Source organism: Lactuca sativa, chromosome 9 (assembly GCF_002870075.4).
Source record: "Lactuca sativa cultivar Salinas chromosome 9, Lsat_Salinas_v11, whole genome shotgun sequence".
Taxonomy (NCBI): Eukaryota; Viridiplantae; Streptophyta; class Magnoliopsida; order Asterales; family Asteraceae; genus Lactuca; species Lactuca sativa.
Genome location: NC_056631.2, coordinates 209,361,965 through 209,383,012, shown reverse-complemented (window position 1 = coordinate 209,383,012; position 21,048 = coordinate 209,361,965). Strand labels below are relative to the sequence as shown.

The 21,048-nt window shown below is 36.7% G+C and overlaps 1 protein-coding gene across 1 annotated transcript; it reads right to left on the bottom strand.

Annotated features, from left to right (window-relative positions):
• Positions 1-1,639: 1,639 nt before the first annotated feature.
• On the bottom strand, positions 1,640-20,333 carry LOC111897659 (probable sphingolipid transporter spinster homolog 2). Its single transcript, XM_052767886.1, has 10 exons — positions 20,292-20,333; positions 18,225-18,327; positions 18,067-18,130; positions 17,895-17,986; positions 17,738-17,814; positions 17,524-17,637; positions 5,352-5,471; positions 2,229-2,357; positions 2,066-2,144; positions 1,640-1,985 (listed from the first exon to the last, which is right to left on the bottom strand). The coding sequence occupies exons 1-10, from the start codon at positions 20,331-20,333 to the stop codon at positions 1,852-1,854; spliced, it is 954 nt and encodes a 317-aa protein (XP_052623846.1). The 3' UTR covers positions 1,640-1,851.
• Between the last annotated feature and the right edge of the window lie 715 nt (positions 20,334-21,048).

The following is a 21,048-nucleotide window of genomic DNA, read 5'->3' as shown; positions in this document are numbered from 1 at the left end:
TAACCATAGGAAAAAGGTGGATTCGAAACTAAACGAAAATGTTTTAGTATATTGATTATAATCATTTTTAGTTGAGTGTTTAAGTTTTTCTAAACTTGTAAAATCCGATAAAACCCCCACTTTTAGTTGTTTTTCTTAGTTTAGCTTTTAGTATTTATTTTATTAATTAAATACCATTTCCTGTGATCGACACCCGACTTACCCAAGCTATAATATAATCTGACTAGGTACACCGCCTATAGGTGCATAGTTAGTATAAGTTTGTTAGGTTATAAATTTAAAACTAGATAGGTATAATTTGTGCACATCAACCACCTTATAATTTATATTAATTTTATTTTATTTGTTAATCTGATGGTATTAATTTAATAGAATTAAAGTGAAAAACTTTAAATTTTGAAATTAAAATTTAATGTAATTAAGGTGGAAAATTTAAATTTTGAAATGGATAATTAATATGTTGACAAGTGACATTATATGAGACATATAATATTAATGAGGATTTTTAATATAATGACAATTGTTAATAGCAGAATAAATCTATTCATTTATTAGAATAGGAATGGGAAAGTGTGGGTTTTGATTTTCCTAGTAAAAGGGTCGATGGTTCGATCGTTCATATCTCATATGGGTTTGTATTTGATGGAAATGTATTTGTTTACTTTGTTTTTAATCAATTTTGCTTTTGATTGCTTTTCATCCCTATTTGTTAGCAAATCGAACACCGGTGGTGTGCTTTGATGTTGTAAAGTGTTGCTGTTTTTTTTTTCTAGTGTTACCGTTTTTCCGGCGGAAAGCAGCCCCGAACTACTGTAACTTAGAGCTTCAGTTGGTTCTTTTTGGGTTGTTCGTTTTTTCGGCGACCAGATTTCTCATTGAGATGGCTTTCATTTTGCATCATATCTAAACCTAGAAACATGATACACATGCAATTCTAATTAAAACCTAGAAAATTGGTTATTTCCATGATTTCAGACAAACGATTGGGTTTGATTATGGATTTTAATGTTTTTGGGAGGATGAATAAAGAAGCTTAAGATGGTGATTCTATTCTTTGCATGAGAGAGAGAGAGAAAGAGAGAGAGATAGAGGAGGGAGGACAAACTACACCTTCAATCCACCTATGTCCACAACGAGATTTGAACCCTCAACCTCAAGGAGGGAGGACAACACGTCAACACCAGATACCACTGGGCTAGAAGCCCTTTAGTATTAAAATAAATAAATACGTATTAGATTTAAAATAAATGAAAGAAAAAATACTAGAAAATAAATATCCCAAGGATATTACAGTCATTTTAATATTCAGATGCACCAAATATGCAACGAAAATAGCTCAAAATGACCACCGATTCAAAAAAGTCGGGATTTGAACCAAAACCCGAAAAAAAAAAAGATACATACCTTTGGGACCATTTTTGTAGTTTTGTCATTTTATATTTATATTAAGATTTAGAAAAGCTCACAAATGATAATTAACATTTCTCTCTAACGGACGTTATAGATAACGACTATTGACATGCCAATTTTTATCGAAAAAAGATCATTAATACAAAAAGAGTTTCAAAAAACCCGTTTATAACCAAAAAAATCATTCATGAAATTTGCCTAAATATAATCACGTTTTAAGATTTGTTGATAAAAGTAGCCCACATTTTATTAGAGCTATAAATATTAATCAATCTTTTAAATATCTTAAATACATATTTACTTAGTCTATGACCAAGTAGCTTTTCATCTTTATTGGTATAAAAAACAGAGAAAAAACTATAGATATTTTACAATACACATAGTGATATCCGGTATTAGTATACCTCGTGTCAACTCCATTAATCTTTTCATCTTTCCTTTTTATAATAAAGCAGAAGTAATATCTCCATTAGCCACCTCAGATTCAAGCAAAGGTGTAATATCTGGCTGCTCAACACGTGTCCCCAAATGCTCGCTATCTTCTTCATATCTATCGACACTATGAAGAAAGATACCTGTAAAAAACAAACATACGACATCAAAAGAAAAAGTCGATCTTCATTTCATTTGTACAAAAAGGTGAAAATGCCCTTACCTATAAACCATATTCCGGCTGCCAAAAACAATATTGACGTTAAGATCAAAATAGATGTCCTCCAGTTATCAACTTTGTCCTGTGTCACAGATAAAAGAATCGTTGATAAATTCAAAAAGAAGAATATTAAATAAATAAATAAATAAATAGGTGATATTCAAACCTGTAGGATTCCAAAAAGTGGGGGGGAGGGCACGTCACCGAAGATGTGAATTGCCACAGTAGATATTGCCATTGATAATGGTCGTAAACTTGGTTTAACAGAATGGAGACACACAAGATTCACCGGACCCTGTTATTATTTTTTATTTGTGTTTTTATCAGAATCTAAATAATATAACTATGATACATGATACATGATAATTTTCAAATGGCTAAACGCAAGAATAGCAACCTATTTTTTTTTTTTTTTTTAAATTACAACATTGTACTTTTAACTTTTTCTACTTAAAGCATTGTATTTTGAAAAATCCACCGTGGATTGTGTTTTCAATATCTTTTTTCATAATAGAACATTATACTTTGATAAATATGTTGAATTATAGTGCCGTGATCTCATTAAATACATGAGTGGAGGTTATTGAACATAAGTTACTGTCTTCTCATTTTTTCCTTGATAAAGCTTCGGTTACCATATTTGTTGAATCCTTCTGATATTGAATTTCAAAATCATAGCCCATTGATATTGAATTTCAAAATCATAGCCCATTAATTTTCAAAATCATGTTCACTCCCTCTTGTTAGGGGTAATCCTTCCGGCATGTTAAGACGTCTTAATATATGCTTGTAATATTGATGAAATGTTGAGACCATTTTCAGCCACTGGACCCCCAAAATTACATCGGAGTTTCCCGATGTTACAGGAAGGAAATCCTCCTTAACTTCAAGACCTTGGAGGTGAAGTACGCCTCCTTTGTATTCACCTTTCCCTTGCACTGTGACTCTCTTTCCCAATGCAACTCAAAAACCTCATGTGTTTATAATTGGCAGCCTCAACTTCTCAACTATTTGGAGTGACACAAAATTATGCGTTGCGCCTGGTCCACATCACTACCACATCTTCTTGTTGAATTCGCCTTTTAACTTAAGAGTTTTTGGTTTAATGATCCCCAATATGGAATTTAAACAAACTTTCGTCTTCAATTCATCCTGTAATTCTATTTATGGTTCCTCATCATTCCTCAATCCCTTACTCGTCATCAATTGTTAGTATTATGCTTAACTCTTTTTTTTTTTTTTGCCATTGCTGCCCCATTTGCCACTTCTTATCGCATTTGAAACAAAATCCTTAATCTTCTTTTCTTGTAACCCTCTCTCCGATAAGCGTCGCATATCCTTGATTGGTTTAGAATACTAACTTAAAGCTTAAATGGTGAAAAGGGCTATATTTTCCATAGAATTAGGAGTTCCTATCGTAATGCATGACTACCTAACAAGGGATTCACTGCAAATACTAGCTTAGCTCTTTATTTCCAAGTTAACGGTCTACTTCTTCACATCCACCGCACAATGAATGCATTTATTTATAGACAGACGAATTATGGTATACACATTTGTGTACTAGCTAAACCGTTACGTATGTTTGGTGGAGATCATATTTATTCCGGTACCGTAATAGGTAAACTTAAAAGGGAAAAATAAATCACTTTGGGCTTTGTTAACTTATTGTGTGATGATTTTATTGAAAAAGATAGAAGTCGCGATATTTATTTCACCCAAGATTGAGTCTCTCGAGTGTGTTACCTATAGCTTCGGACGGTGTTCACGTTTGCATATATGCATGCTCTGACCGAGATCTTTGGGGATGATTATGTACTACAATACAGTGGAGGAACTTTAGGGCACCCTTGAGAAAATGCACCCGATACCGTAGCTTATCAACTAGCTCTTGCTTTCATAGTTTTTGGGGTGCGTTTGAGGTAAAAGCCATGGAAGAAGATAGATTTTGGAAATTTAAGGACGCTTGCATGTTTCTTGAATAAGCGTGTCTTCGGCAAAATCTGGTAGTGGTAGCAGATAACGTTTGATTTTCGAGTGTTTTATTTAGGCTAAAAGCTAAAGGCTCCTGTTGTCGTTGAACGAAGTTTTTTTTACTAGCGTTTTCTAAATTATTAGAAGTCAAAAGATCCCAAACGTTGTGTGCCGAACACTCCCTGAGTCGGCTTGAATGATGTTGGATTTACCTTGTCCTCAATTTTCACTGCTAGTTCCATTGCTTGATCCACGCTACAAGGCCCCAAAACTCTAACTTAGGCCTGAATCTCATTTTTGTCGACTTCTTCCTTTATCCCACTTAACATAGCAAATAAGTTGATGAACATTCATTGGTAATCCAAAACGAATCAATTTGCTTGATTACCCGCCACTGCTCGTAGAATGATCCCTCATTCAAAGATCGAAATTGTCGGATAATTACTTCCTTTAGCTCTTCCAAACAACAAATTTGTCTTCTCTGATGTTCCCATTGTCGCCTCCTAACGCTACAACCTCCGTTGTAATCGGTAAAAACTGAAATACCTCTCCGCCTTTTCCGTTCGACCTTGGTGGTGGTAGTACACCACTGTTCAAAATCAGTTCTTCTACCATCGATAGTCTTCCTCCGGTTCCAGCGAGTTTCTCAGTTTCTCGTTCTCCTCCACCACCTTCTCGGTTAGCAAAGTAAACTATTCTACCAGGTTTTGTTGCATTTCAGCTATTGTGTTATTGACTTCTTCCAAACAACCTTCCATCTCCTCGATTCTTTGAATGTTGGTTCTAGTATTAGGAGCCATGTTGATTGCTCTAATACCTCTTTGCTAAGATCTCCCTAACTCAACAAGTGTAATCACGAATTGCATTGGAGAAACAAGAACATATTGATATTCAAATGTTTGTTAATGATTGAAAGTATAAGTCTGGCAGTTCGAGAAGCCAAGGATCTCCTACAAGAGAATAACTCTCTACTAACTGAAAAGATAACCCACAACTATCGTGCTCCTACTTTGAAAACAAAAATTGTATTACTAAATTACTTAATAACCCTTTAACCCCAGGAGCTTATTCTTTAGGCATCTTTCGTGTTTTACCCCTTCATTTATAAGTGAACTGCAAGGGTGGCTTAAAATATAGCAATGAAATTTGATTTTTCCATGGATGATATTACTATAAATACTTGTTTTTCAAAATACAATGTAATAAAAGGAAGAAATAAAAATGGGATGCTATAAGAAACAAATCAATAAAAGTACAATACTATTACTAGCATTGAACACGAATTCAAATACGTAACAAGTTAATTTCAATTTACCTGAGTGGCATCAACTAGAATCTCCCCAATTAAAATGAGAACCAAGAAAACGTATATGCTGCTGAAACAAAAGGCACTAAAGCAAAATATTGCTCCAAAAAATGTTGCTATGGAAAGTAACTGCAAAAGGTATATATATATATATATATATATATATATATATATATATATATATATATATATATATATATATATATATATATATATATATATATATATATATATATATATATATATAAACCACAAATTTTCCTTCATACGTTTCTTGGGCGGGACAAAATTTTCTATGTCCATTGACTCCGATCCTAGTCTCAAAACATAATACAACATGTTTTGTCATGTCATGTCCTCGAAATATTATTAAGAGTAAATTACATGAATCATCCCTCATGCAAGTGCCAAATGACATGTTTAGCACCCATTTTTTAAAATTAATTCGGACTGTCCCTAATATTGTTTAAAAGTTGTGTGTTTCGTCCCTAATTTTGTTAGCCGTTAGTTTTTCCATTAAGTGACCCACATACCTAAGGTATTTCAGTCTTTTGACTTTAAAAGAAAGTAAATAAATAAAAAAAGAAAAAAACAAAAAACTAAATCCTAACTCTGTTGACTCTCTCATCTCCCACGTTAGACCACATGATATGTATGGGAAACACCTTTCACTTTTTAAGTGTCACGTCAACTTTCCTTCACTCTCATTTTTCTCACCAAAAGGGCAAAAAATGGTCACCTTTCACTACCTTTTACTTTTATTTTTATTATTAAATAAAAATAATTGATTATTAAGATTTATAATTAAAAAAAATAAATAATTTTATTTAAAATGATAAATAAACACAAAAATTAATTAAATTAAAAATACTTCATTACATAAAATGAAAATTACATAAAAACAAACTAAGAATAAAAAAACCTAAAAACCAACCAAGATTTAAGAAACATAACCTAGATTAAAAAAACGAAACAATATACGGGAAATATTTTTTCATGATCTTCTCATTCTTCTTTAAAAAAAGATCGACGGTCGGGTTCCGAAAGATGGTCGGTGTTTTCCATCAAGAACTTCATATCCTCAATTTCTTGTTTTTCTGCTTGTTCCTTCTTTTTTTTTAGCTTCTTTTTCTTTGTCGAATACCAAACATTCAGCGAAGTTTAGATTGTATTGATCAAATGTCGTTGTCATTTTCCGCATTTCGTCCGCGTCCATGTTAAAATACGATGCACCGGAAGAAGTCCTCTTCCCCTTTCGTCTTGCTTTTGTCACTACCCATCGGTCAGACAATTTCCTCTATCTTCAGTTTGTCCTCGTCATTTAAATCTAGTTCGACACAAGCGTCAGAAGAAATTGTGTATCCACTTGAACCCTTTTTGTTCTTTTTGATTGGCCTTCTTCTTGTATTCTCTTGCACCTATTGTTTCCTTTGCGGTGTGGTGGGGAGTCCATGATGTCGGTTGGGTATTTCCCTTCACTAAATCCTCTAAAATGTCAACCCAAGATTTTGTCAACACTAGCTCTTCATGCGGAGTCCATGATGTTGGCTTCGGCCTTGTAGTCTCTTGCACCGATTGATTTCCTCTCCTGCGTGGTGGGGGTGGTGTGAGTTGAGTTTCCCATATAATTTCATCCTCCGACTTATCGAGGCTTTGGTATTGTGGTTGAGAGTGAAAGATTGGTGTTTGGATTTGGATTTGAGATTGATGGAGTGGGGTTTGGCTTTGGGGTTGATTCGTGAAAGTTGATCAGGAAAAAATACAAAGTTTGTGAGCATATTTGGAGTAACATTTGGCACTTGCATGGAGTAGTATTGCCTAACATTTTGGTATTGGAATTGTGGATAAGATTGAATGGGGGCATCAAGTTAGGGAAGATAAACCCCTTGAGATGGATCAATGACGAAAATGTTTCGAGCTCGGGGTGCTTGAACTCAAAACTTTGTTTTTTTTTTCTTCTATCAAAGTTTCAAGTTGGATTGTTGGGATCTATTTTTTAGGAAAATACAAAAAAAAAATCATAAAAGAAGGTGTGAATTTGAAGTTGAAAATAGTGAGGTATTTATAGTTGTCTAAAATGGTATATGTTAGTCTATATTATTAGCCCGCTTGTTTATAGGCCCTTTTTGTCTTTAGCCCATTAGGGTTTCTGTCTAGCTAGTATTTATATCCGCTTTATTCCTTGTAGTCTTTATGCTTTTCTCTGAGAACCCTTGTAATTTCTCTTTGATATAATCATATGACAATGTTATCATGGTATCAGAGTTGAGGTTTGATACGTTGTTAGAAGTCTTTGTAGCAGTCAGCTGTAGCATGCAGTTTTCGTTCATTATCATTGGTATTTGTCTTTTTTGACATGTTGATTCGTTGCTACTGTTGATTTGTTGTTGTTGTTGATTCGCTGTTACTGTCGGTTCGTTGCTACTGTCCGTTCGTTGCTGTTGTTGGTTCATAATTGTTTCGATTGCTTCCGCTGGTTTGTTACTCCTTTCATTCTCAGATTATTATATTGTCATTGTGGTTATTCATTCACTATCAACATGACTGGAAAGGATGATTCCCTTCAGTCAATCAGTACTCGTTTGGATGGAAAGAATTATACGTATTGGAGTTACGTTATGAAGAACTTCCTTCGTGGGAAGAATATGTAGGGCTATGTCACTGGGACTAAAGCCAAACCCTCAGTGCCTCAAACTGAGAATTTTGATATGTTGCTTGATGCTTGGGAGACTGATAACTCCAAGGTTATTACATGGATCAATAATTCTATTACTCAGTCCATTGGTATGCAGTTGGCTAAGTATGATACAGCAAAGGAAGTTTGGAATCACTTGGAGAGACTATATACTCAGTCCAATTTTGCTAAACAATATCAATTGGAATATGATATTCGTGCCCTTCAACAGAATGACCAGAGCATTCAAGATTTCTATGCTGCTATGTCTGATCTCTGGGATCAATTGACTCTTAGTGAATCTAAAGAGTTAAAAGATTTTGAGCCTTACATTGCTAGGAGGGAAGAACAACGCTTGGTTCAGTTCTTCATGGCCTTGCGTTCTGATTTTGAAGGCCTTCGTGGAACAATTCTTCATCGCTCTCCTCTTCCTTCAATTGATTCAGTTGTCCATGAGTTAATTGTAGAAGAGACTCGTATCAAGTCCCATGCAGATAAAGGGTTTAAAGCAACCTCTACTCCTACTCCTGCTCCTGCTGTGCTTGTTGTCTCCTCCAGTCAATCTCGACAACCTTCAACAGTCGTTTATGATGAGTGTGCATTCTACAAACAGAAGAATCATTGGAAAGCTTAGTGTCCATTGTTAGTAAACAAGGGTGAATATGGTCAATCTCAGTCAGGGTAACAAAATAGGTCTGGTCAACAGAAGCATCAGTCTCGTTCCTCTGGTACTCCTCCATGGACCCCTCGTCCTCCACACTTTGTTGTTGTTGCTGTTTCACCAGTTGACACAGAATCTGTTGGACATATGTCACCATCTGCATTGGATCCCAAGGTGTTTGAGAGCTTTACACAGTATTTGGCTTCTAATCCCACTGCCATGTTTGCATCTATGTCTCACTCTGGTCCTTCTTCATCTGACACTTCAGGTATTCCCTCATCTTTGTGGATTTTAGATTCTGATGCAACCCATCATATGAATCCTCATTTTTCATCATTTACTTCTTTGTCGCAAGTGTCATCCATTTCTGTAAAGTCTGTTAGTGATACATCTATGCTAGTTGAGGGTGTTGGGTTTGTCTCCATTTCTCATATAACTCTTCATGATGTTTATTACATTCCCGAACTTACTTTGAACCTTGCCTCAATCAGTCAGTTATGCAAGTCTAGTAACTGGGTGTTCTTTTCTGATTATGTCTGTGTTATACAGGATCAACACACCCAGAAGGTGATTGGGATCGGCCGTAGGGTGGGGGAACTATATGTCTTGGAGGTCCTCAAAGTATCTGTTGTTGCTGCTTCCAGCATTGATTTATCTTCTTTTCGTTTGAGTCATTTGTTGTCTGATTTTTATCTTTGGCATTCTCGTTTGGGACATGTGTCTGTATCACGGTTGAATTTATTAGCATCTAGTGGTGTTTTGGGTCATTTAAACTCTTGTGATATTTCTGATTGTAGTGGTTGCAAACTAGCAAAATCTTCTGCTTTACCCTTCAATAAAAGTACGTCTTGTTCTACTGCTCCTTTTGATATTATTCATTCTGATGTGTGGGGTCCTGCACCAGTTTCCACAAAGGGTGGGTCAACCTATTATGTATCTTTTATAGATGATTATACTCGATATACATGGGTTTATCTTATGAAACGCAGATCTGATTTCTTTGGTATTTACTGCAATTTTAGAGCTCTTGTTAAAACTTAACATTCGGCTGTGATTAAGTACTTCAGGTGTGACTTAGGGGGAGAATATACCTCTAATGATTTCACTCAGTTACTTGCTTCTGATGGTACCATACACCAGTCTTCGTGTACTGACACACCTTAGCAAAACGGTGTGGTAGAACGAAAACATTGTCATATTGTTGAGACTGCCCGCTCTTTGCTCCTGTCTGCGCAGGTCCCTAGTGCCTTTTGGGGAGAAGCAGTCCTAACTGATGTGTATGTGATTAATCGTATCCCTACTTCATTGAATTCAGGAATATTTCCTTTTGAGAAGTTATATGGTCATCCACCAGACTCCTCTTCCTTACGAGTTTTTGGATGTACTTGTTTTGTTCTTCGTCCTTATGTTAAAAGGAACAAGCTGGGGCCGAAATCTGCTATTTGTGTAATTTTGGGGTATGGGATTGGTCAGAAAGGATATCGTTGCTATGATCCTGTGAGTCAGAAATTATATGTTTCTCGACACGTTACTTTTTTGGAACATATTCCTTTCTACTCGATTCCTGCTACAGCCCACAATGTAACAAAGTCTGATCTTTTGTGTATTGATCCTTTTAATGAAGATATACATGCTCAAGACTCATCTGTGCCAGATGATTCCTCGGCACATGACACACCCACTTCTTCAGAGGGTGCCTCAACTCCACCTGTTCCTGAGCCTGATCCTCCGATTATTGAAGTTGAGGATCCTCCTCCACCACCACCCCTCAGGAGATCTTCTCGTCATGTCAAGTCCACCAAGCTACCAGATTTTTCTTACTCTACATATTCAGGAACGTTTGCTTCATTTATAGCAAGCATCTATCATCTATCTGAACCTGAATCATATAGAGAAGTTGTTTCAGATCCTCTTTGGTAGAATGCTATGGCTAAAGAACTCACTGTTCTTCATCAGACTCATACATGGGATTTGGTTTATCTTCCTCCTGGGAAACATACGATAGGCTGTCGTTGGGTGTACAAGATAAAAACAAAAGCTAATGGCTTTGTTGAACGATATAAGGTTAGACTTGTAGCAAAAGGGTATTCCTAACAGTATGGTTTTGACTACGAGGAGACATTTGCCCCAGTTGCAAAGATGACGACAGTTCGTACTATGATTGCAGTTGCATCCGTTCGACAGTGACAGATCTTTCAAATGGATGTCAAGAATGCCTTTTTGAATGGTGACCTTCATGAAGAGGTTTATATGACCCCTCCTCCAGGAATTCAGCATCGATCAGGCGAGGTTTGTCGGCTTCGCAAAGCTTTGTATGGGCTTAAGCAAGTCCCTCGTGCTTGGTTTGAGAAATTCTCCACAATGATTACCTCTCTTGGATTTGTCTAGAGTAATCATGATTCTGTTCTGTTTGTTAGATGCTCGAGTGCAGTACGGATTCTTCTGTCCTTATATATGGATGGCATGATTATTACAGGTGATGACCATGGTGGTATTGAGTCTTTGAAGCATGATCTAAATCGTCGATTTGCTATGAAGGATTTGGGCTTACTGCGTTATTTCTTGGGTATTGAGGTCATTCAGTCTAAGAAAGGGTACCTTCTTTCCCAGACTAAATATATATCTGACTTGTTTACACGGGCGGGACTTTCTGACAATCAGACTGTTGATACCCCTCTTGAAACCAATGTTCGATACTCTCTTACTGATGGTGTTCCTTTGTCTGATCCAAATCTTTATCATATTGTGGTGGGAAGTTTGGTTTATCTCATAGTCACACATCCAGATATTGCTCATGATGTTCATATTGTCAGTCAGTTTGTTACTGTACCTACTTCTGTTCATTGGGGAGCTGTTCTTCGTATTCTGAGATATCTTCGTGGCACTCAGTTTCAGACTCTCTTGTTTTCCTCGACGTCTTCTCTTGAGTTACGTGCCTATAGTTATGCTGATTAGGATGGTGATTGTCATGATCGTAAGTCTACCATTGGATTTTGTGTATTTCTTTGAGAGTCTCTTATTTCATGGAAGAGCAAGAAACAGGATGTTGTCTTTAGATCTTCCACGGAGGCTGAATATCGTGTTATGGCTGTAACTACATGCGAGATTATCTGGTTACGATGGCTGCTTGCGGATATGGGAGTTTACATTTCTTCACCTACTCCCTTGAATTGTGATAATAAAAGTGCGATACAAATTGTGAAGAATTCTGTTTTTCAAGAGCAGACGAAGCACATTGAGTTTGATTGTCATTTTACTCGTCATCATCTTCAGCTTGGGACCATTTCGCTTCCATTTGTTTCATCAACTTTGCAACTTGCGGATATTTTTACAAAGGCTTTATCGGCTTCTCGGTTTCGGTTCTTATGTGACAAACTCTCAATGCTTATTGTTGCGGCATTGTGAGTTTGAGGGGGGATGTTAGTCTATATTATTAGCCCGCTTGTTTATGGGCCCTTTTTGTCTTTAGCCGATTAGGGTTTCTGTCTAGCTAGTATTTATATCCGCTTTATTCCTTGTAGTCTTTATGCTTTTCTCTGAGAAGCCTTGTAATTTCTCTTTGATATAATCATATGACAATGTTATCAGTAAACACACACACACACACACACACACACATATATATATATATATATATATATATATATATATATATTCAAATTGTATCCGTTGTTGAACAAAAAAAGTAATTTGTTTTTCTAAAAACTAACCATTGGAACACATGGTAAAAAAGAAAACGAAAATCAACAAATGAGAGAAGAAAGAGAATGCAGAGAGCATTCCCCTCACTTGAATCCCACAGTTCGTTTCCGTAGTCTATGTATTGTGTTACGACGTGCGGCAACGCTTCCCGCTTCACTCCGTTTGGCCTTATCTGCCTTGTTGACCAGTCTCTTCAAACACGATGCCCTCATTCTCCATACCTTTTTCTCACGCCAATAACCCTACAACATTCCTCCGTTAAACACATCATCATCAAAGAAGAGAAATAGGAAGTGTGTGGGGTTTTGTGTTCCTTGATTTTTTGTTTCATCAAGAACAAGATGTAACCTTTCAAACATATAGTTACGGAGATCGAAGCACACTCTAATGACCTCCATTCGGCACAGATTCAAAAATAATCTCTATTTTTAATTGATTGCAACCCACCTCCTACCTACTGCTAATCGCCTCCTCTTCCTCTTCCTCTTTCTCAACTACCGTTGCCTTGGCTATTTTCGCTAAACAAAACTCTAATTCATATTCATTCCTAAATTAGGATTGCATTTGTATTTTGAAGATGAAATTGCATTCAATTTGCATTTGCTTTGATATGAAGTAAGCTTGGGTGTACATATGTATGTATGTGTGTGTGCGTGTATGAATGTTATGCAATGGTGCTTCCATTGAAGTCGATGGTGAAAACATGACACTCGCACAAATTCTTTGGTTAAGGATATGAGGATTCTCTCAAAATCAAACCACCCCCTTATTCTCCTTGTATGATTTCACAAAACAACACCTACCTTCTTCCTTGTTCAGGGGTTTTTCGTTTTTTCACCCCACCCCTATGTTAATGGTGGACTCAGATTCGATGGGTTTCAATAATAGAAAATCAAGCCCACTTTTTCTTTGTGGTTTCATTCTAAGCTTTAATGGTGGAATCTAGGTTTTAGATTCAATTTGTGTGGACTTCAAAAATCAAAACCTAATCGTGTTTTTCTTTACGAACATGTGTTCTTTTATCTTTCTTCCGGTGATTTGTGGTTATTGGAATTTATTAGGACTTTAATATCACTTGATTTCTTCTACGTATTAACCAAATATGTGAAATTTCTTATTTTATTACAAGAGATAAATGAAATGGAGGGAATGTTAGAAATTAAATTTAAATAAAACCTTACTTTCTTCAAGAACAAGAACATTAAGAAATGGAAATTGAACAAGTTGGGGGTTTTTGTAACAAGATTTGTTGCCTTGGTTGTAGGGGTGGGGTATTAAGGTTTAAATTAGTTTGTATTTTTTTAAAGTAATTTTTTTTGTAACGCCCCGATTCTCGGGTATTGACTTAGTGTGTGAAATCTTGATTTCAAGGCTACTCGACGAGTTGATTGCCCTACTCGTCGAGTAGCAGTGGGTTGGCCACGTATTTCAATGAGCTACTCGCCGAGTTCAAGAAGGGACTCGAAGAGTAGGAGTTGGCTGATGAAACCCTAAATCTCGGGGTTTTGCACCCTATTTAAAGGATCATTGGCCTCCCCCAGCCTCCCCTTACTGCCCTTTGTCCCTATCAAGACCTAAATCGTGTGTGTGTGTGTGTGTTCTTTTGGTGTGTTCAAGCTTGGAAGAGGAACTTTGAAGAAGGAAACACTTGGGGAAGCAAGGAAATCAAGGCTAGGAACTCGTGGGGGAGCTAAGAGATTCATCAGTTGTCACTCCCTGGAAGGTATTAAGCTGTTCCTTTAGCTCATCTCTCTTTTGACCTCTTTTGGATGGGTTTTAAGAAAGGCTCCCCATGTTTAAGCTAAGATCTGAAGTTGTAACTTCAGATCTGGACTCCCTTTGACCTCTAGATCCATAAAGTCATCAGGCTTGCCTGGTAGGAGCCTTCCCTCAAGTGTGAGACTTTATTGTAAGCTTAGTTTTTCCATTTAAGGGTCTTAAAGCCTTGCATGCACGTAAGGTTTGCAACTTTACGTGATAAACATGCCCTAGAAGCTTGGATCTCTAATTTGGAACGTTGCCATGGCTTTAAAAGCGTCTGCATGGATGAAGGTCTGCAAGGACTCGACGAGTTGGATGAACAACTCGGCGAGCCCGTTGAAGATAGCCATGAACTCGACGAGTTGGATGAACAACTCGGCGAGTCCGTTGAAGATTGCCTTGGACTCGATGATTCGTTCTAAGACTCGGCGAGTCGGCCAGGGTTTCTCCCAATTCTTGGACATATGAACTCGGCGAGTTAAAAGGGAACTCGATGAGCTAACCAGGGATTTCACGACTTCTCGAGTTCAGGAAGGACTCGACGAGTCGGTGAACTGCACTCGACGAGTCGAGTCAGCATGGACTGTTGACTTTGACTGTGGACCTCGACTTGGACCAAGGGTTGACCAGTTGATTTCTGAGGGTATTCTGGTAATTTGGAGATTTGCGAAAAAGGGTTTTATGGTAACTATAGGTGGTGGAGTTCATGTTGGTGATCCAAGAGTCGAGCTTTCTAGTTTCAGACGGCAGTTGCAAGGTGAGTTATCCTCACTATACTAAGGGGTCTAAGGCACCAAGGCCGGCCCATTGGATATGTTATCCTAGTAGTGTTAGAGGTTGAATACGAGCTAGTGTTGCATGCTAGTGGTTATGCCAGTTAGGTAGATCTGTAGGTGTAACATCCCGGAATAGCAAGAGTAGAGTTGAAGGGCTAAAAGTGTTATTTGGGAAAGAGCGACTCGGCGAGTCCATGGATGGACTCGGCGAGTAGAGTCGCGGCTTGGTCGCGTGTTAAGCAGCCGACTCGGCGAGTCGATGAGATGGACTCGGCGAGTAGGCGCTGAGTGGAGAAAGCCCTAATTCTCGGGGTTGAGCCCTATTTAAAGAACATTATATCCTTCCCCCAGCCTCTTTATTCCCTCTTGAAGTCCAGAAACCCTAGAAAGTGTGATTGAAGAAGATTGGAGCGTATTTGGAGCATTGGAGGAGTTTGTTGAAGGAATCTTGTGAGATTGAAGGCTTGGGGCAAGGGGCTTTGCTTGGATTCGAATTTCATTGCAGTTGGGGCATCCATTGGAGGTAATATCTCGTTCTTGGACTGATTGTATGTTGTTTCTTCATTTTAGGGTTTGTGGGATCTTGTCTATGGATGAAATTGGAAGTCTAGAGGTTAGATCTGAGGTTGCTACCTCAGATCTGAAGTGGAGAAGAATCAAAGAGCATGAAAGTCCCTGTGGTGGACTGTTTAGTGAAGCTTGCATGTCCCAAACCCTAGTTATAAGTGAATAAGGCCTAGATCTCTTTGGATTCACGTAAAGTTTGCCACTTTACGTGATGGATGAGTTGTATGAGACTAGACCTATGTTTTGGATCATTTGCATGGCCTGGAATGCTTCTGAGTGGATTCAGACCGGTGGTACTCGGCGAGTCACATGAGCGGACTCGACGAGTTGCTTGAAGATGAGCTGGGACTCGGCGAGTTGGATGAAGATGGCCTGGAACTCGGCGAGTTGTATAAACAACTCGGCGAGTAGGTTGATGATAGTCTTAGACTCGGCGAGTTTGTTCTTGGACTCGGCGAGTCTTGTCGAAGAGTCCCGATATTCCCTGGTTGAGTCGAGAATCGGCGAGTCAAGGGATGACTCGGTGAGTTGTGTGCGAGTGGACTCAGAGTTGTTGGACTCGGCGAGTCTCGGAGTGACTCGGCGAGTTAGGTCGCGGAGTGACTTTGATTGAGGACTTTGATTTTGACCAAGGGTTGACCGTTGACTTTTAGGGTTTGGTCAGCGATGTGGCCTTTGGGCCAAGAGAGGGGTAAAATATTCTTTTACCCTTAAGAGGGTGCATTGAGAGGATTGATTCTAGTCTCGAGAGTTATAGTCATGAGAGTTTTGCCTTACGTGTTAGGCGGTGGCGAGTTCGAGATTCAAGTATGGAGATATCTGCTTTCTACTTGCCAGGTGAGTCTTCTCACTATACTTTACCTGTGTGTGTATGTTATGTGTATGCTATGTGTTGTACTGCATTATTTCTATGTGATTTATGCGGTGCATGTTTTCAGAGTTGGAACCGAAGGGATCCTAGAGTTAGAACCGGAAGGTTCACAGAGTTAGAACCTGAGGGTTCACAGAGTTTGGGTGCACGGACCTATAGAGTTATGGCCTCGAGTGGCTTATATGTGTTATGTGTGTGGTATTTTGGGGAACTCACTAAGCTTCGTGCTTACAGTGTTTTGTGTTATGTTGTTTTCAGGTTTCTTTCAGTATCACGGGACGGCACCGGCTTGATTGTACACACCAGAGAAAGAGTCATATTTTGGAGGATCCTGGTTTTCTATGCAAGTGAAAATGAAGCTATGTTTTGTAATTCAATTATGAATGAGATTTTAAACAAGTGTTCTAAGATTAAAATGATTATTTTAAATGAAAATTTTGTCTTGAAATTTACGGTGTTACAGTAGGACTACATATGATGTTATGTGATTATTACATGCTCAGTGGTTACGTTATGTGTTTGTTATATGGGATGGGTTCAGGTTGTACTGCTTCGTGCGGTAGGCAACAAACCCTAAGAGCATTCCAGTTACGGGCTAAGGGAGACTCGTACTGCGGGCTCGTGGGTATTACAGTCTGTAGGGCTGTAAACCCGTTATGTGTTGTTCCGTTCAGTTCGTTATGATATGTTATTGCTGACTTGGTTATGTGGACTGTATGTGTATCGGTATTTTGGGGGTAACTCACTAAGCTTTTGGGCTTACAGTTTCAGTTTATTGTTTCATGTACATCAGGGGATCGTGACAATACGAATGCATGATTATACAGCTCCTCATATTATGTTTACGTTTCTGGGAATACTCTGATAAATAATATTTGAAAACAAAGTTGTAATGTTTTTGATGAACTTGACATGTTTTAAAAGTTTAAATTGGTTCGAAATTTTTGGGTGTTACATTTTTCTATAAAAATAAGGGTAAATATGTCATTTTACCATGGTTTGACAATAAAAACTTAACACCATTAACGACAGAACCAAATGTGCAGCTTTTAAACATATTGGATGGTCCGAATTAATTTTTAAAAACAGTGATTGAACGTGCATTTTGACACTTGCACGAGGAACGATTCATGTAATTTACTCAATTATTAATAAATATAAATATGTACCTTAAAAGCATTGGAGATTGTCGAATTTATGCGATCCAAAATAACACTTCCTCCTATTGTCCCCACAATTCCACCAACAGTTACGATTCCTCCAAATAATAAATCAACATTGTCCTATAAAATATGAAAACTCCAAAATGAACAGGTGGGAAGCCTAAGTATATATTTTTATTTCTTTCATAATAATTTTGGTTTCTATATAAAATGTTGTTACCACTTGATATATGTTATAACCAACTTTTGGGCCCCAATATGAATATACGCCAAAGACGAAATTATACACTATGTAACCTAAAAATCAATTAAAAAGTAGAAAATCAACAAATAATAAATTAAGTGAACAATAGTTGAGATTTAAGAATATTAATTACCTAGAATATTTACAACATATACTTTCTCACTCAAAAGAGCCTTCATATCTTGCCCAAATCTTGATAATTGATTTGAAATATACGAAACATAGCTGAAAAAAAATGCATGTGTAAATAATATAAAAAAGGTTTTATATATGAAACTTTTATACGCTATTGCTTTGTGAAAGACCTGGAATCTTTCTTTGAGACCTCTTCATTTAAGAACCATGGGATGATTTTAGCATTAGACATGCCTACATGAACATGGAACTTGTTAAAGTATATTGAAAAAAAAGTGTTATCTTAATGTTAATAAAATACTAATTTAATAGAAATTGTTAAATGTACCTTTCATTAGCAAAGGCTTCATTACAAAACCCAAAATAGCAAATGGAAGCATTAGAATTGCTTCGCCAAAAATTGCATAATGCCAACCTAAACCAGTTCCAACCTATAAATCAAAAAACAAAATTGAATATGTTATACTGCATTTGGCATTCATTGGAATGAGACCGATGTGAATGGAAAAAAAATAGTTTTATGTCCCAACCAAAAAGATTTGACAAGATGAAACACATCTCGTGTTTGTACAAAAGACATGAATACCTTCATCATAAAATATGGCCCTAGAATTGAGCACTTGAATATATATATATATATATATATATATATATATATATATATATATATATATATATATATATATATATATATATATATATATATACATTTTCCAGATTCATGTCCCACTTCTTGTGGGGATAGATTTATAAGAATCCTATAAACAGGTTTGAAGTCTAATGTTAAAGTGAATAAAGACAAGTTTATACACTCTCTTCACATTTAAACGATTCCATTGGACACTATAGATATCGAAATATGTACTCTAATTTCTCTCTACCGAATAGCTACTAATCAGTTGTGAGAGTACTTTATTGCTACTTATGACAATTTTGGAGTCTCTAATCCATATGTAGCCCACCAATCAACTTTATCCATTGTGACGACACTGGCTTGCGATGTCGCTTTAGAGTAGACTCGTTTTAAATATGAAATGTCGCAAATTGTTTTCGTAACATCATTTCTTCTTCATCATTTTTTGCAATCCTATAAAACGCTTCCATAAAGAAGGACTACAATCTCTTTGTTTTGCTTAGAAGCTTTTCTTGCCTTGTCACCGGGTGCCAACTTCTCTAGATAGTATTTATCATAAAATTTAGAACTTAAAGCAAACCCCACACAATAAAGTGGGATTGTCATTTTTCCCATCTATCTAGAAAAATATTTTCAACTTGAGTTTAATAATTTGATTATTTATTTTCCAACATATCATCTTTGATTTCACGTAGCATGTTGTCCATTCTTTCATATATTTTTCCCATTTTGAGACCCTCACCATCATAAAACTTAATAAGAAAAAATATGGGTTTTGTAATAGCTAAAATATTCTGAACATCTTCCCAAAACTCATAATCCTTAATTGTATCAGTGACTTTTGTCCCAACTATGCAAATGTTTTCGTCTCCATTTTTTACCCATTCCCTCCACGAATTGAGGATGATAGTTGTGGAAAGTGCCTCCCTACAATCCAATAACCTTCTCAATAGTATATAATATATAATCTGAAGCAAATCGTGTCTTCACAACCTTCAATAACTGCAATTTTGAGTTTTCTCTAAAAAAAATGTAAGCGATGGGTGTGGTTAAGAAAAACTTGACAATTTCCTTACCTTTCTTATAGGTTGAGGTTAGCTAATAAAATTTTATAGCCAAGTCTTTAAACATCATATTTAAAGTGTGCACACAAAAAGGTAACCAGAAAATATATATGAATACATTCTCGATTTCCCACCCGGCCGCTTTACAGTTAGTTGTGTTGTTCGTTACGACTTGTAACGCATTGCTTGGTCCAATGCTATCAGTAGCTCCAAGAAGAAACTTAGAAATTGCAACCCCCGTTCTTTCCACCCCGTAAAAGTCTTCCGAGTACATAAACACTGCACCATGAAAATTAAGTACAAGAAATTGATAGTGGACTATGTTTAACATTAAACTAACTATATGATACGATTTAGAGTCCTTGTGCATATCACGTCTTTTTAACTGATGTGAGCTCTTTCTCAACATCTTTAACACATTCATCAGGTAATAAGGTTCTCGCTTTTACACACGATGGGGGTTTGTATCCATCCCGTGTATTCTTGATAGCGCTAACCATTTCTAGAAATTACGAGTTAGGTGGCACATTGAAAAGAAATTCCATTGGCACACAATCCTCGAATCATCATCAAGTCCACCGCGCTTCTCTCTAATATGCCAAAAGATTCTTCTATGCGTTTCCTAGAGGATGCATTTTTTGGAGAGTACTAAATTCTTCAAACACTTTGAGAGAGCAAAATTTCCTGCATCTTTTACCTTCTTCAAAAGTCTTTCATGCTTCTCTTGATCTCTAACCATGGTTCAACATCTTCTAATGTCAGCTTTTTCCCTATAGCAACTCTAAAAAATGCACAATTCTGGTGTAAGAGCTTGTAAACCTCCCTTTACAGTGATTGTAAACTATGCAGTTATCGCGTTCAAAATTTGAATAACAATCATCGGCCGCTATTTGAAATCACGGTGGTCAATGTTATCAAAACGCGATCTTGACCGTAGGAACATACGATCCTAGGTATGAAAAACGATTAGGATCGCATATAGGATAGGATCACAGGTAGGAACATAGAATCAGGATCCGATCTGATCCTACCTTCCCTTGATTTTTTATTATGCAAATAAAAAAATAGATTTACCACTTTATATTTTTTACCCTTTATAAATTCATCGTTTATCATTTTGTGTTGTGAGCTGTAACTAAAGTTTTAAAGTTTTTATAGTTTTTGAACAGAAAACTGAATATTTGAGATAATTTTCATGTTTTAAAATAATTAGTTAAAATTATGTTCTATTTTGTGGGAATTTAGGATCGGGATTTTGACAACATTGATAAAGGGTATATCGCTTTTGACAACATTTGTGGTGCAGTGGTATATCGCTTTTTTATGTATAATTTATGTTATATATATATATATATATATATATATATATATATATATATATATATATATATATATATATATATATTACCGCAAAGTGAGCTACTTTTGTTTCAATCATGTATGGGCATTGCAAA